Below are 16,658 nucleotides of genomic sequence, written 5' to 3' on the forward strand. Positions count from 1 at the left end.
GGTGTGGCCATGGTCTTTGTGATAGACACACTTTCTAACCCAATCTCTCTTAGCCGGAATCGTCTTTATTGGCTCCGACCATCTGAAATTTGATAGTTCGCGGATCATGGGGATGAGCTTCTCATATGAAATGTTGAGGGGGGTGAGACCGGCTTGGTTTGACTGCTGTTGTCCACCTCGCTCTATACCCACTTGCCTCCGTTGGCTCGTGGTTTTGGAGCTCCGGGTTAAGTTGTTTCTGGCAAGTCGATTGGTGACTAGGACCTATTGGGTAGTTGCCTAGACGTTGTCCTCAAGCATGGAATATTTGTTTGCTCGTCTGAACAAATCATCCATAGTTGTTGGAGGCTTCTTGGCGAGAGATTCAAAAAAGGGTGTACCCGGACATATACTCTTTTTAAAGATGTGTAGGACAATGTCAATGCTGTAAGATTCCACTTGGAGTACAGCTTGCTCGAACCGCTTCACAAATTCCCTCAGCAATTCATTTTCCTACATTTTTATGTTTTGCGTGGTACTGATATTTTGATTATGGCATGTTGAGCATAGATATTGTCCCACAAAGGCCTCCGATAACTCCCGAAAGTTATTCATAGAGTTCATTGGGAGGTGGTGGAACCATGAAAGAGCCTGGCCTTGGAGGCTGGCTGGAAAGACCTTGCACAATAGAGCGTCATTCCCTATGTCAAGGGTCATGAGTTGTTTGTAGTGCATGATATGGTCAAATGGATCTTTGGTTCCATCATATGTGGAGAATTTTGGAACCATGAACCCCCCTTGGAGGTTCGTAGTTGATGATGTGAGGGTTGAAAGGCGTGGAGAGCATGTCGTCCAGTCGGCTATTGATAGAGCCGAGGAGACCCTTATTAACATAATCCCCCATTGGTTGTTGTATTGGCAGAAAAGGGAGCCAATAGGTTATGGCCGGTGCAGCTGAAGGACCAGGACATGCCTCTTGGGCCGTCACTAAGTGCGGTTTCCCCCCCCCCACCCCCCATGCCAAGCATTTGAGGCCTTAGCCTTGTGTGCATTGCGTTCGATAGCTAGGACTTCCTATCGTGTCTCCTTTTTGCTGAAAAGCGAGTGGAATCAGAGCTCTCATCCTACTGTGCGTGGTAGGTTGGCGGGGATCTTTCCTCAGGCTACATTTCCTATTCATTATAGGGGATTTCTGCATTCCCAGGGTAAGTAGCCTCCTCGTTTTGCTTGGAGTTCGTGCGTTGACTTCTAGGCTATTGACTACAAGGAGGGCCCGATGAGGACACCTGAATAGGCAACACTTCGTTCTCTTCCCTGAGTGTCCTTGTCTTATGGAGCAAGGCTTGCATCTGTCTCTCGCTCTCACGCTAGCGTCTTTCCATACTCTCATGCCAGTTGAAGTAGTTTTTACCCATGGCCGACTGTTGACTTCTAGAAAGTGTTGACATCTTTATTTCGTTCGTTTCCCACAAACGACGCCAATGTTGATGCTAGGTCAACTGAGGATGGACTCCTCCCTTAGACGTGGCAGTGAAAGCTCCCACTCCGGTACCAGAATCTGAGATTTCTGTTTTCCTGCACAAAGATGTTCGGATAGGTTGTTTGGACACACCCTCCAAAGCCTAAGTCAACCTTCAGGGATGAACTAGAAACCCCAAGAGATAGAAAGAGAGCTCATAGTGTCCTCCTCCTGTTTTCTTTCAGTAGGGTATTTATAGTGTTCAAATGTGGAAAAGGGCTCAATAGTGCTGAGCAGGCCCTTGTGGTGATGATTGCGCATTATCGATAGGGCAATCATCACCTCTGCAGGGCAGCTGGGGGCTGTGTTAGATGGCGTGTCATGACACAGTTTGTTGTTCTTTCAATCTTACTGATGACTTGAGACTTGACGTGCCTGTCTACTGAAGTAGACATGAGGATATGAAGAATCCCATCAGTCAATTTGGTGTTAGCTAACCAGGGCCTCACAAATCAGAGAAGATTTGAGGCCATCAGGGAGATGTGGGCTGCTCAACAATGCAAATGGTCTGAACAGGATGTCTCCGGATGCCTTGAAGGATGTCCAAGCAGTGGTGAAAAAGGTGATATGTGGCCTAGCTGGGATGATGTCACATGGACAGATGCATGACAGTATTCGTGGGTGGACACGTGGGATCTTGCCCCCACACTTTTATTTTTTTTAAACTCTTCATTTAAGTGCATTTAATCAAATTTTGTAAATTTCTTAGTGCACCCTTGAAGTCCATCCCATTCTTCTTGTGTATCGAGTCATAATACCCTTATTTAAAAATTTTTATATTATACCGTTTTTTAAATATTGAAATTATCATAGTACCTATTGTGCTTCATTGGGAAATATTAATGATTCAGATTTAAAGTGGTGAGAATTATTTACTCACATTAAAACATTACTATAAAAATCCTCTTTTACTAAATACAATAAAAAAAAATATAGTATACCTTTCTCTAAGCATAGAAGGAAAAAAATATTAAGATGTATTTATTTGTAAGAGAAAGAAAAAAGCATGGTTTTAAAAACCGGACCGGACCGGCCGGTCCGACCGGTCAAACCGTCGACCGGTGAACTTTCCGGTTCGGTCCGTTTCAATGAACCGTTTGTGGTCGAACCGGGATTGAACCGTTCAAACCGACGGTTGAACCGTCGAACCGGACAAACCGTCCGGTTTTTTGCAAACCGGTTACACCTTAAAAGCAATTTTTTGTTTACCATGAAAGGCCCATTCCAGGCCCAATCTAAGGTTTTCCTTTTTCCAGGCCCCTAGACCTTGTCCAAAGATAAAATTAACACTTTATATGGGCCATGCCCAAAGAAGCCCAAGTTGCTGACCTTTTTAATTTTACTATAAAACTTCAACATGGGCCATGCTTCCGGGCCATGCTTCCGGGCCCAGCTTGTTGGCTTCATGGAATTGTAGGCAAATGGGAAGCTATTTATAGAGCACATGGAGCACATAAAATTCATGTGCTTCCGATGTGGGATTGGGAATAAGACTCATTAGAGGAAAACATTGCCTCTTGAGGCATGGACGCACGGAATTTGATTTTGTTTCAAATTTTTATCATATAAAATCTTTAAAAAAAATGTAAATATTTAAATTCATGTTTATTTTTATAATAATAATATAATAATAATTATAAAAAATAATATAAATTAATTAATACAATAATTTTAAAACAATAAAATACAAAGACAAAATGATAAAATTAAATATTATAAAATTTTTTATCTTAAATATATATTCTTTCTTAAATATTACATATTTCTATTTAATCAAATTTAAAATATTAAACTTTATCATTTAATTTAATTTAATATACCAAATATAAAAATCAAACATTATTAAAATTTGTAATTTTATATATTTTTAATTTTTATAATTATTTTTAATTTTATATAATATATAAATTATATATTTAATTATTTATTACATCACCGGTTCAATAGCGGTTCGACCGCCGGTCCGACCAGTGAACCGTGAACCGGTAACTTTTCCGGTTCGATCACCGGTCCGGTTTTTAAAACATTGGAAAAAAGTGTCTCTAATTTCATATTATGTACTAGCTAATTCCTAAATTAACTTTTGATAACCTATATTTAACTTTTTAAGGGATTTTTTTACTCTCCTAAGTTTAAGTATGATGTTATATGTCATCATCTTTATTTTAGAATGTCTATTTTCATTTATATCCGCATTTTTTTTCTCTTTTTTTTATTTTTTATTTTTTATTTTTTTTATTATCATAATGGTTATGATTAGGACAATGATTTTGTATTTCCTTATTCCATGATAATAAAATGTTTACTCTTGATAAAGAAAAAAATTTTCAATTTGGAAATGAAAAAATTTTCAATTTGGAAATGAAAATAATATTTTTGAAAATGAACTCATAGAATGTAATAAATATAAGATTTTCATTCAAGCATTTGGATTCAAATACTTTATTTTTATAGTAGCATTTAATAAATATTTTGGGAATTAATGAACATTAAATAATGCCTTCAAATCATATTTATAAAAATTAAATTAAAAAATAGGATGATCATCTTCCCTTTTATTTTCATGCTCTAGAAATAATAATTAGAAAACACTCTTTTTTCAAATTTGGGTGAATTTTTAACAAATTAAAACATTCCAAAAATGACGTGCGTTTACATATAAAATATGTTTTTCTTAATTAAGATTATAGCAAATATATTCTAAATTCCCTTTAAAAGAACTGTAAAAGTGTTTCTCATTCATTGAAAGTTGTCTATAAAAGGATGTCATAATTCAAAAAGTGCCTTAATTAAAATGGAAGGATTTTGAAATCCTTTTTAGTTAATTAAAATAAAAGGATAAAAACAACTATGAAATAATAAACAAATAAGAAGTTTATTGTGCATGTTCACTTCTCCATGGTATTAAGTTCTTGAATTTCATTGGAGAACATTAATGGTTCAAATTTGAAGCGTCGGGAATTTTACAGGAAAAAAAAATCTTAATATTCTCTCCAAATTAAATAAAATAATCAATCCTTATCCCAAAAGAACAATTTTTTATTTTTTTTATTTAAAAAAAGAAAAAAAGGAAAAGGGCAAAAGTTACCTCACCATATTAAATCTCTCCTCCGATCAATTCCTCTGCAATAAAGTAAATGATATCACCACTTATTTAAGAGGGAATCACCCCCATTAAACCACTGTGTCCTTATTCACATTAAAACATTTCTAAATCTCCCTCTCCTTTCCCTTCAATGCAATCCAAAAAGTAAATGATAATAATGACCCACAATCACCCCCATTAAGACTATGCCAATTCTCCCCACCTCCATATAATAAAGTCAAATTCACGCTTATCCAAACATGGCATCACCCATATTGAAAAACGGCGTCACGACATTATATTATTTCTAATTAAAGCGTTTTTAGCATCAAACACTTTCATTGATAGAATTTTATATTAAAAAAAAAACAAACAAACAAAAGCTTTGTGTTTGGATATAAAAGTATATCATATAAATAAAAATTATTTATCAAATGATGGTCCACATCAAGTGATTATCTAAAATTTTAAAAAATTTATCAAATACCACATATTTGAAAAGAATACTTTCATGATTAATGAATGTTTTAAGGCCTCTTAAAATCATTTCCCTAGTGAAGACATGAAAGCGCTTTTACTGATAGTGCTAGTGCTTCTACTGAAAATCATGATATGTGTAGTAAAAGAATTGCTTTAATGATGAAACACTCTATTTTTTTTATTATGAGAAAACAAAATTATTATTTTTTTAAATATTATAAACAATCAATTTTTACGAGAAAGCATCCGCTCCCAAACGGGCTATGAACTTGATGAGGGTTAAAGGTGGAGTTTTAAGCCTAATGTGGACGAGTCATATGAAAATGAGTCCCTATCCGTAGATTGTTTCTTTGTGTTGACGGCAGGCAATGATAAGGAAATTTGAAATGTCTATGCATATTATTCATTACATCTGGAAGGCTTGAACAAAGGAAACAGTAAAATGGATGGATCAATCAAACCATTTGCTGCTCAGGCAGTTGTACTGATTGATTGTTGTTTTTCTCTTCTTCTTTCATCTTAACATACATGCCATAGACATAGGAGCAAAAGCCCCAGACGCAGAGCAAGGTGGAGACCACCTTCCCTCCTCCAAGCTTATCTCCATACGCCAAGACACCTCCCAGCACGTTCGCGGCCATCAAGGCAGTCATGCAGATTCCTCCGGTCAGAGAAGTTGTCAAGAACACCAGCCCTGCGGTTCCCATGAAGGCAAACTGCCAAGTCACCATGTTGAATACCAGTGTCAACCAGTATGCCTTTGGACCCAGATCAAACACCATTTCACTCTCCTTCTTCATCTCTGAAAACCCATGGTCGGCTGCCATTCCAATGGTGGCCAAGGCCGTTGCTGCCATCTCCATCACCAGCTGCATTTCAATCACCATCTCGTAGCAGTAAACTTTCTTGTAGATCATCTCCATCACTGGGAGATAGAGAGCAAAGAGCAGGCCTGCTCCTATGGTGGAGAAGAAGCCTATGAAGTACTTGGCATGGGTCAAGTCTTTTGGTCTGTCATGGTTGGAACTCAAGGCCAGGAGGATGGAGCTGAGGGTGAGAAGAATCACGCAGTTGAAGTTAGAAAATGTGATCTTTTGCTTCACGATGATGATAGAGAGTATGAGATTGAAGGCCAGTTGGGATGATAGAAGGAGAGATGCAGTTGATACAGGTAGGTAGGAGGTTCCCCAGGAGAAGAGAAAGTTGTTCAGGCCTAACATGAGTCCTATGAAAACTGATAAGAGGAGGAGCTTCGGAGTGAAACTTGTGAAGGGTCGCCTCCGTGTGCATTTGAAGAGATGGTGGGGCAGGTAAATGAGGAGGAGGAGGAGAGGAAATCCAACAGATTGAACCCATGTTGACACCCATATGCTCGAACCTTTATGGATGAAATAGAACTTTGAAAGCAGGGTTGAAGACACACTGCCCACAAAGAGCGAAAAATAGGTGATCAACAGAAGAACCATGTAATGCTTGCTAGTAGGACTCATCTTGTGTTCTTGCTGCTGCTGCTGCTGCTGCAATTGGGATTGGGATGATGAATGATTCATCATTGTGGGTTGTGAAGGTTGAGAGAGCAGTGGTTTAGGCTTGTGTGAAGGTTGAGAGACAGAGAGATAGAGAAGAGTGGTTTTGGGACTGTTGGTATTAAACCCAAGCCTCCATTAATCCATCTAATTTGAGTTGTAGACTAGGTTTGAGAACAAGTGGCGTCCCGGAACAAGTTGACTCATATGGGTTGGCCTCTATCCAATGATTATCATGCTGATCTGGTGACGGGTCTGCATCTTTGCGTATCACTTGATGCAACAAGTAAAGCAAACATGGCAATATACTGACGGGACCCACATGAAATGAACTCTCAAGTGATGATCAAGAGGAGCAACAGTGAGAATGGGCACGGCATCAAGGGGAGATACATGAGAATGCACCGAGGATGGTGAGCATTGGGAGGATGGTGCAAAGGTTAACTACAATGATATGGACGAAATAAATGACAAGGCATAGAGAGGGGTGATTAGAGGAAAAGCGGAGGGTGTAGTGGAGACAGAGAGAGAGGGGAGTTATGAATTGAAACGGCTGAATTGGACCTTTGCATACCCTACACTTAGCAGGCAACCCAACCCACAGTGGCAGACATAGAGCAAAGGTGGCATTACCATCTTTTTCAGTTTTAGCTTAAATGCCTCTCACACACGTGTCTCTTGCCTTCCTTTCCCAGTTTTTTTCTCTTTAAGTAATTGCAGCTTATAGCCTTTGTGAGTAGACAACAGATTGGTTCAAGTAGACAGCAAACTAAACCAGGTCAAACTGAGTTCAACACTTGAGAGGAAGAGGAGGGAGAGGGGGGAGAGGGGGGACAGGAACTATCAAATAAATAAACAACAATAGCCCCTAGGAGATGGAGCATAGAAAATTATTAAATGTAAACACAAGAAACACATTTAGTTGGAGACACGCTGCTAAGATAATGTCCTCAAGGATCAATCTTTTGCATTTCCTTTTCCAGAACACTTTATCAATAAAGCAACGACTCTCATGAAGTAGGAAGAGAAGCCAACCAAGGAATCAACTTTTCATGGACTAAATCAGGTCTGTCATCATGGGGACAATGTCCTACTCCCTCCAATATAAAGAGGCTTATATTGGGTTGCTGAGAAGGCAGGGAAGCGAAGTATTTACCTACAGGGCCATCAAGAGGGGTGAATGGGTCTTGGTTGCCCCATAAGACTAGAATAGGCAAGGAGAGTCTTGGCATTAACTGCACTGGGTTGGGCCCTGGTGGGCCTGTGACAATGGAAACAAAAGCATCCAGTGCCCCTTCATCATCCGCCGGTTCCTTAATGATCTGCAGTTTTCAGGTAAAAATGAACTGTAACTAGAAGTTCATTAGAAACAAAACCACATTAACAGGAGGGCCCATTCATACCTGTAGCAGATCTTCATCCACTGATTCCTTATTCCCATAAACTGATAATAAGATGTTCCTCAGATTATCTCTGCATTAGCCAGAAACCATGAGATTCTCACATTCTTGCATTCCAGGAAAACTAACCATGACCAAGAGCACTACCTTTGTTTGACACGCTCAAAGATTGATGAAGCAATTCCTCGTTGCTTCAATAAGAAATCAAACAACCAGAGCAGGGGTAACAACAACTTGATTCTCCAATCATCAACAACTGCCTTGTTGTTCATGCCACCAGCACAGTTTAATAGTACAAGCCCTCGAACCAAGGCATTAGTAGATTCTAGTTGGAGGAATGTGATTGACACAAGGAAAACCATGTGTCAAATGATGCAACAGGTATAAATGGTTGTTTCACAAACAAAGACTGATTCTTCCTTCAGCCACAAGACAAATTGAGCATACCTGAGGCAGCAATGACACAAGCAAGACTCCCAACAGAGTTCCCTATCAGCACAGTTGGTTTACGAACAATTTCATCCAAGAAATCCAATATTAACTGTAGAATAACTCAGTGTCTCAGTAGTGAAGATCTGCAATGTCAAGGCATCAATTGCACATGTATAGGACAAAATGCAACTTCAAGTTTGGCCAAAGATATACCTGAGCCCATATTTCCATTGTATATGCAAAGCCTGATGGCTTATCAGATGCACCAAAACCAAGAAGGTCAATGGCATAAACAGTCTGACTTTCAGCCAGTATCATAATATTCCTGAAACAGACACAAGGTGAAAAGGAATCAAGTTCTTGAATAGTTTAATAATAGAGTTGAACAAAGATGATCTTCCCTACACTCACCTTATGAACATTTGAAGACAACAATGCCATTTTTTTTTTGAAAGATAGAAAGACATGAAAGAAGCCCAGTTCCCATATGTGTGGAGATAATTGACGCTCATATTTCATAAGTAAAAGGTTTTTTTCACATTTTTGCAAAGGTTGAATAATAATTAATGTCAATAGAATTGAGTTTAGCTCCAGAAGGGGGTCTAAATCTAGTAAATGTAAACTCAATATTGATTCTGTAAAGCATAATAAACAAATAAGAAAAAGAAATCCTCAAGTGCAATATTCTTGGTTGAAAAGAATGATCATTTCTTTAGGAAAATAGTTCCTTGATTCTTAAATATCTAAATCAAAGTTTGCCCAAGCAATCAGATGCGAGTAATGTTCCAGATATGTATAATTTTATCTGTTTTTTTCTGTCTTATCTATACTTCGAGGGCCAAAGAACATTGGCAAATGTGGTCAGAATTACCTGCAAAGGGTACTCTAGTTATGAGGAAGATGATCATGAATCATTATGTCTGAGACTCTGAAACATCTTGTGTAGAAGGATTGGATAAGAATAATAGATGAGGGCATGAACCATCATTGTGCTAGAAAGTTCATGGACAGCCTTATGTATGGGATGGCACAAGTAAAGGGAAAGAAGAGCATCAACTCATGACTTTAATTAGACTTGACCTCTATGAAGTAGGAATTCTGTGAAGTTTAGCCTAACACGATAACAACATAATTAGACATCAACAGTAATCTGTACTTCCTCTAGAGGAATCTTTATAGGCAAAATAAAATAAGCAAAAGTGGCAACAGGCTGCTTTTAAACCAGATGGACAAGTGAAAAACTTAGTATGTATCATTGATACATGGATTGTTCCAATTGGCAAGGTAGAGAGCTATTTGATGAAGAAAACAAATCATAAGAAAGGTAATTTCAGTATCTAAGTTATAAAACTTAAAAAAACAACAGAATTGAGATCTTGTTTCTCTTGGAAATGAGTCTAAGACCTTAGCAGACCCTTGCCAGCAAATAGCAGATCCATGCTGTAAAATAGCCATAGAACTCATGGTCAGGCTCAGATAAGACTCTTCATGGTCTAGAACACCAAAGAAAGGGGGCAGCTTCCTGTTAGGCAACTTATTAAAATCAAGACTCTTCATAGGCTATAGATATGATTAGAGGTTATGCCAGAAAGGTTTAGGACTTCAATCACAGACTCCAGACGTTTTTCAAATCACTAGAAGCAACTTTACTGGAAGCAATTTTTAATTGCTTGTCAATCATCCATTTCCAATTATTTTAATTTTTTACATACTTCAAATTCCAGCACACTATTCTAGTTTTTTTTTTTTTTTTTACTTTTCTGCATATTTACTTTTCTACTAGTTTAACCTATTATCAAATAGCTTAAATTAGATTTGGCTCTCTAATTTGCACAACCCTTGATAAAGTGGAATTATTCAAGCCCTCTAAGGTAAGTTAGGCAGAGTGTACAGGAGAGGGTTCCCCACCTTTTACTATCACCAGGCATGATCAACCCACATGGTTTAGAGCTCGAATTCCCTAGTCCTAGGCTAATACATTTTCTCAGGATCGCATATGCACTATGTTCACTTGGGAACAAGATTGACTTGGCTAATTTCAGGACTTGTCATCTTTGAATTGAAAATTGACCAAGAAATTATTTCAGGCCTTATTTTAGCTCCAGTGAACTAGTGGCGCTAGTTTAAGCAAGGTGATGGCAGCAAAGACATGTGGTTGGAGTCAATACAAATAAAACAAGATGAGTTGCAGCCAAAGTTCGCCCATTGTGAAAGAATTAAATTTTCAAAGGAAGATTTTTTTTTTTTCCTTTTCATTTACATGTCTTTCCTCTCTTGTGTAGTCCCTTGGCAGATATGATTCAAGTTAAATGAAGGTACAGAAACATGGAGAAGGCCACTAAGGTCACTAAGTAAAAACAGGAAATAAGCAATCAGGAGTTGTGAATTAAAAAAAAAAAAAAAAAAACCCAATTATTAGACGTACAACAGCAAAATGTAGCAAGCAAATTCAATAGCGGAAATGTGATAAGCAAAAGAAACCTGCGCCAGTGAGCAATGGAGGCGCCGAAGCCGTGAACAAGAAGAACAGGGGGATCACTTGAGCGAGCTTGTGGAGGATGAACAACAAGATAACTAATGGTATGGCCCTTCCACTGCCATTTGCTGCACTTCTCCTGAATCTCCCTGAACCCCACCTCCACCGCTCCCGCCGAAGACGCGGCATTCAGAATTGGCTTACGGTGACGGACTCTTGCTCTGAATCTGAACAACCCCAGGCGCCGGAAACGTGAAACTGAATCAAAATTAATGGCAGTGCTACTGCTGCTAGCGCTGGCTGATGGCGTCGATGGTAACGAGAACAGGGCATGAGGAGCCGTTACTGCCACAGCTCTCATCCTCGCTCGCATTTTCCTTGGGTGCCTCACTCTCTATTTATCTATATCTTTGACGCTCCTAACCTCCTCCCCAAGTCCACTCGTTTCTTTGTGAAGCATACATCAAATATACCATTTTCCGGGTTTCCATACATACAATACATTTTTACTGTTTTCTCATTTCTGTGAAATAGAATTAATAGCATCACAATGACACATCATTTCCCTTAGTATAAGGAGAAATAAAAATTCACATTTGAAGTCAATTTAAGAGAAACCAAAATTATTATAGGTGTGAGAACTTTCAACCTCAACCATTCAAACCATAACCCCTTCTCCTTTTTGTAACTTCATTTTTCTCTCTTTTGTCTTTTTCCTTTCCTTCGTTTTCTTTCTTCTCTTCCTGATTTTGAAGAACCCATGATTTTCACCTTTTGTTTTAATAGTTTTCAAAATATTTAGGATTAGTGAGAGGGGCATCTAGGTAATTTAGGATAAAAAAGAAATTAGATTTTCAAGCTATTGGAATCCTATTCTTTGCTTTTGGAGTAGAATCTCCTTGGTCTTGGAAGGAATGGGCCTATTCCTACATTTTCATTTCGAAAATGCTAAGTGCAAATAAATAAAAGAAAAATGAATGATTTATGATTCCCTTCCCTTTGATTCCTATGGAATAAACTAGATGAACCTTATCTTTGAAGAGGGGATCCCCTCCACATTATAAATTTGACTTTACTCTAGGTAATCACTTCATTTTCAATAATAAGAAAAATAAAATATAACCAAATGTCTGCTTAATTTTATTAAAGAATTGGGTTAAAGGTAATCCAATATTTCTAATAAAATAGCTTAGTAACCGAATAAACAAATAAAATAAATACATTTATAAAAGAAGAAAAAATAATATTATCCATCATGATATAGAAGAAGAAATGATAACTCACAATTAAGACCATTCTTGTTATAAATAGCATCTCATATCCTTGTAGCATGGACTAATATATCTAGTATAAGATTTAGGGTGTAGTTGAAGATTCACGTGTCATTTTTGCAACAAATTATGAAAATGGCCCAATATCAAAAACTACATCTGATTGTCTTTTCCCTTTTTTTTTTGTCTTTATTGTTTTTTGTTTTTAAAAGTCTCCCGTGGTTGCATATTTTTTTAATTTAAGCAATTTGCAAACATAGATAACGATGAGAGGTTTTGACGAAGGTTAAGACATGCTAATTAATTTTTGAGGAGTAATAAGAAAGTAGTTCAAGTTGTACTAAAAATCTAAGCATTTTAAAAGTAAAAATAGAAGGCACATGCATAAACATGTGTCTTATTTGCATTAAATGGATTCCTTATTCACCATATTTGTAAGTTGTCGTTCAATATTTTATTACCATTTTCTACATTGTTATAATCAAGGATAAAAATATCGGTAATCACGAATATATCGGTATTTCGATTTTGTGGATAAATCGGATATATCGGTGGATATTTTGGAAAAAAAAAATGGTAGGTTTAAAACTGTTAAAAATTCATGGAAATGCAAAAAAAACCTCATAATAATGTAATTAGAAGTATAATAAACATTTTAAAGTTGTTTTATTGAAGATTTTGATATATGTATAATATAATATTCGATATTAGATGTAATTATATCATGTTGATCTATAAGAAATGTTAATTTTGTAATTGTACACTCATTATAAAGTTACATAAAATACTTCATTTAATTAAATATCAATAATTTGTACATATTACATTGCAATGTCTCTTTAGTACTAAAATGAGGATTGATGTGGTTCAATGGAATTGGTAGATGAAGGAACCTCATCTTGTTGTTGGAGACAATAGTGGTACTAACTCAATGAGCCTCGATAATATTGGTTAAAAATTCTAACATTTCATGCATATGTCTCTTGAGTCCTGCCCATTGCCTTTACATGGATAAGATATTCAAGGTTCACCCATGTGTTAATGTCAAATCCTCCTTCCATCTGATATGGAACTTGGTATGACATTTGTGCGGAAGGGGAGTAACTTGGCATACCATATTCTTCGTTGGTTGAACTTGAAGGTTGACCATAACTCATCACATGAAGAGGGTAGACGTTAGCCTTATTCGAGAAGTCACTAAATTGAGTCCCTATACTCATCTATTCAAAACTCCCTGAAAGTAACTCCTCATTAAATGGTTTCATTGTTCGTTCTCTTCCTCTATAGGGCTTCCTAATAGCTCATATGTCTGGAGTAGCTCTTCTAGATCCATGGCCTTCATCTCGTGTGTAGTGTGTGAAATCATTTTCATAGGTAAATTGGCTGATTGGATATTGACTTTGTTAATATTCCCAAATATCTCCTCTTGCATTATCACATTCAGCATCAATTCCACCTCTTGAACCATTGTAACCAGAAGTAGAAGTATATGCAGCACTAGGTTTACTACTGTAGCTAGCACTTGTGGAGTCATTTTAAACCAATCAAAATTGTCATTTTCCTTATTCAATCATATGTCTAGCATATCAACAATTCTAAATTTATAAAATAAACGAGTCATTTTAGTCTTGAATAATATATTCAAACATACACTTGATAAATAATACAAATCCTTTTTCCAAATGCAACCATGATGCAAATGCTTGCATGTGATCACACAATGCACTGTCGTTTTCGGGTTTTCACCGAAAGATACTCGTTCGTACCCAAATACACTTCCCATTCGGAGTCTTCTCGGGGTAAAATTTTGGGTCTTTCACTATAGGGATCTCACTCCCTTCTTAATTCACCCTCTCTGGGGTCATTCCATTTTTAATTTTTCTTTTCTTTTCATTTTTGTCATCTTTGGGATATTTTCATTCTCATTTCCATTTCACACAACCATTTCTTTAATTTTTCTTTTTCTTCATACAATCATGATGCATATGAAGTGCAATCAAATCATATTTTAACATTCATAATTTTTCAAGACATAATTCTATTTACTCCCATTATGTTTCATAATTTCCAATAATCCACACAACGATTTTTCTTCACTTTAATCACCACAAACATCAAAGAAAATTCACAATTAATTTGTATGGCATCAAAACATAGTTTTAAACCTTGACCACATAAATTCTATTTATTCCTGACATGCTTAATAATTTTCAACAACCAATATAACCATTTTTTTTAATTAAATAACCACACATATTCAAGAAAATTCTCACTAATACAAATATCAACAAAAATGCAATTTATGTCATCATTTTATTTATTTCTAAAATTTTTAATAATCAATACAACAATTTTACACAATTAACCTACCACAACATTCCGGGAAAAATTTTCAACAATTCAAATATTAACAAAACACAATTATACCTTGATTTTTCTTATCTCCAACAACATCAATAATTCCTAATACTTAATACAATTTTTTTTTCCATATTTAATCTTCTCAAACATTACCAAAATTCCAAGAAAAATCGTAAATCACGAAATAAAATTATTTACAATAATAATCACACTTCAAATACTACAAATAACATCTATTATCTTTCAACAACACAATATGTAATTTTTTTCAAAGAAAATATTAAATCAAAGTTTTAGAGTTAAATCACCCTACCTTAAATATGAAAAATCTAACCGCTGAAACTAAAACCGGACACCATAAAAGTGTTCCTCGCATTGAATAAAATATCATTCTAGAATTTTATGTAAAACGGACATCATTTGATAGGTCCACCGACATCCCAAAGTCGGCGACCCATTTTTCCCACTCTTTGCCGATGACTCTCTTGCAACTTTCATCTACTTCTTTTTTTTCTATTTTTTTTTTCTTCTCCTTTTAAACTCCCTCACCGATTTCACTTTATATAAATTATAATATTATTCCACCTCACGAAAAATACCACCGTATTCGTAATTTAATTTACTACTAGTCAACTCTTCGAAAAGTATAATTTGACTATAATTACCTAAAACATTTTTACTTTGAATTCACTTAAAACATGATATAATTAACTATTAACAAAATTCAATTTCATAAAAATATTAAATACATAAAATAATTTTTCGATAACCAAGAAGTTGAAACTTGTAATAACCCTTAACCCGTAATTTTATCAATATTTATTTACCAACAAAAATTTAAGTAATATTCTAAAACTTAAGTCCATAAATTAATTAGTCATTCAATTTATAAAAAAAATCAAATTCTCAACCATTTGGTATAACTTTTATTTAATTTACTTCATTTGTCCAATTATTTGATCGCATCTAAATTTCAAAAGTTAAATTCATAAAATTCACATTTAATTAATTTTCCCCTTTTGTATATATTTTTTTAAATTAACATATCATAATTTACTCTTAATTTAATTTCAATTCAACTCCATTTAATGTTTTGTAATTCTATAAAGTTTAATTCCAATTATAAAAATAAAATTGATTCGTTATAAAATTAAATTCAATTTCTTTTTAATTATCAATTATAACGATTTGATATAATATAAATTTTTACAAAGTTTTTCTTACTACGATTTTTTTGATAATTACCCGATAATAATTAAATTAATTTCCGTAATGTACTTAATATTCAAATTTTCAAAACCTAATCTCAATTATTTGATGGTTAAATTTTTTCTCCAAATCAAAATTTTATTTCTAAAATCCTCACTCCTTACATTTAACGTGACAAAATTTTCAAACTATTAACTTTGACTAACTTTTCCAAAATCTTTCCCAATTAGATACTAACATATGGATCTTCACGACTCTTTTTGACCATTTGACCCACAATTTTATGAAAGACTTTATGCTCCTAGAATCTTAAGTGTCCTTAAAAACTCAGAACAATTTATAAGGATGTTTTTTTATCCAGTACCTTCCCAAGATTCAGAATATTCCTCCCTTGGGATAAACAACTTCTTTAGTTTTGATGGTTATTAGGTGCTTCTGTTGGCAATGTTCTTGGTATTTAGCTATTGTCTTGGGAGTCTTCCCCAAGACGATGAGGACGATGTTGATGAGGACTAAGGTTTCCCATTCTTCCATTTTCTTTAATTCTGGCATTTTCTTTCATTCATACTTTTCTTGATTTTGATGTTTTCTTCCCCTTTTTATTGAAGGCTGCTCAGGTGGAGAAGGAGAATTTGAATTTTTGTTGTTTTCATGAAGGTTGCTAATCAGAATCAAGGGAAGAGCAGGAGAGGAGCGGTTCATTTTTTTTCTGCTGTAAATAAGGAATATTGGCTTTGGCTTTATTTATTTTTGTTTTTTTCTCTCCATGAGATTTCTTTGTTGTAATAAAGGGCTGAATGGAATTAGAGACTGACATTACTAATCTGATAATGCAGCTATTTTGAATCTTTATACTTATGTCTTTTCTGCTTCCGCATGGTTGCCCATGGATTGTAGGTGTTTTTTTATTTGTGCCAAAC

At 35.5% G+C, this 16,658-nt stretch overlaps 2 protein-coding genes across 2 annotated transcripts; both read right to left on the minus strand.

Moving 5' to 3' along the window:
• Positions 1 to 5,381: 5,381 nt before the first annotated feature.
• LOC117907843 (probable purine permease 4) lies at positions 5,382 to 7,322 on the minus strand. The gene has a single exon (XM_034821502.1). The coding sequence runs from the start codon at positions 6,614 to 6,616 to the stop codon at positions 5,519 to 5,521; it is 1,098 nt and encodes a 365-aa protein (XP_034677393.1). The 5' UTR covers positions 6,617 to 7,322; the 3' UTR covers positions 5,382 to 5,518.
• Positions 7,323 to 7,441: 119 nt separating this feature from the next.
• Positions 7,442 to 11,306, minus strand: LOC117907842 (pheophytinase, chloroplastic). Its single transcript, XM_034821501.1, has 6 exons — positions 10,903 to 11,306; positions 8,635 to 8,746; positions 8,437 to 8,530; positions 8,137 to 8,314; positions 7,993 to 8,062; positions 7,442 to 7,911 (listed from the first exon to the last, which is right to left on the minus strand). The coding sequence occupies exons 1-6, from the start codon at positions 11,268 to 11,270 to the stop codon at positions 7,600 to 7,602; spliced, it is 1,134 nt and encodes a 377-aa protein (XP_034677392.1). The 5' UTR covers positions 11,271 to 11,306; the 3' UTR covers positions 7,442 to 7,599.
• Positions 11,307 to 16,658: the final 5,352 nt, after the last annotated feature.

This window comes from Vitis riparia, chromosome 18, assembly GCF_004353265.1.
Source record: "Vitis riparia cultivar Riparia Gloire de Montpellier isolate 1030 chromosome 18, EGFV_Vit.rip_1.0, whole genome shotgun sequence".
NCBI lineage: Eukaryota > Viridiplantae > Streptophyta > Magnoliopsida > Vitales > Vitaceae > Vitis > Vitis riparia.

Excerpts from the sequence above, each read along its gene's own strand:
- LOC117907843 (XM_034821502.1), bottom strand. The coding sequence starts at position 6,616 with ATGATGAATCATTCATCATCCCAATCCCAATTGCAGCAGCAGCAGCAG.
- LOC117907842 (XM_034821501.1), bottom strand. The coding sequence starts at position 11,270 with ATGCGAGCGAGGATGAGAGCTGTGGCAGTAACGGCTCCTCATGCCCTG. Across the intron at positions 8,747-10,902 it reads TCCATTGCTCACTGGCGCAG|GAATATTATGATACTGGCTG; the intron begins GTTTCTTTTGCT and ends TGTCTGTTTCAG. Across the intron at positions 8,531-8,634 it reads CAATGGAAATATGGGCTCAG|TTAATATTGGATTTCTTGGA; the intron begins GTATATCTTTGG and ends GTTATTCTACAG.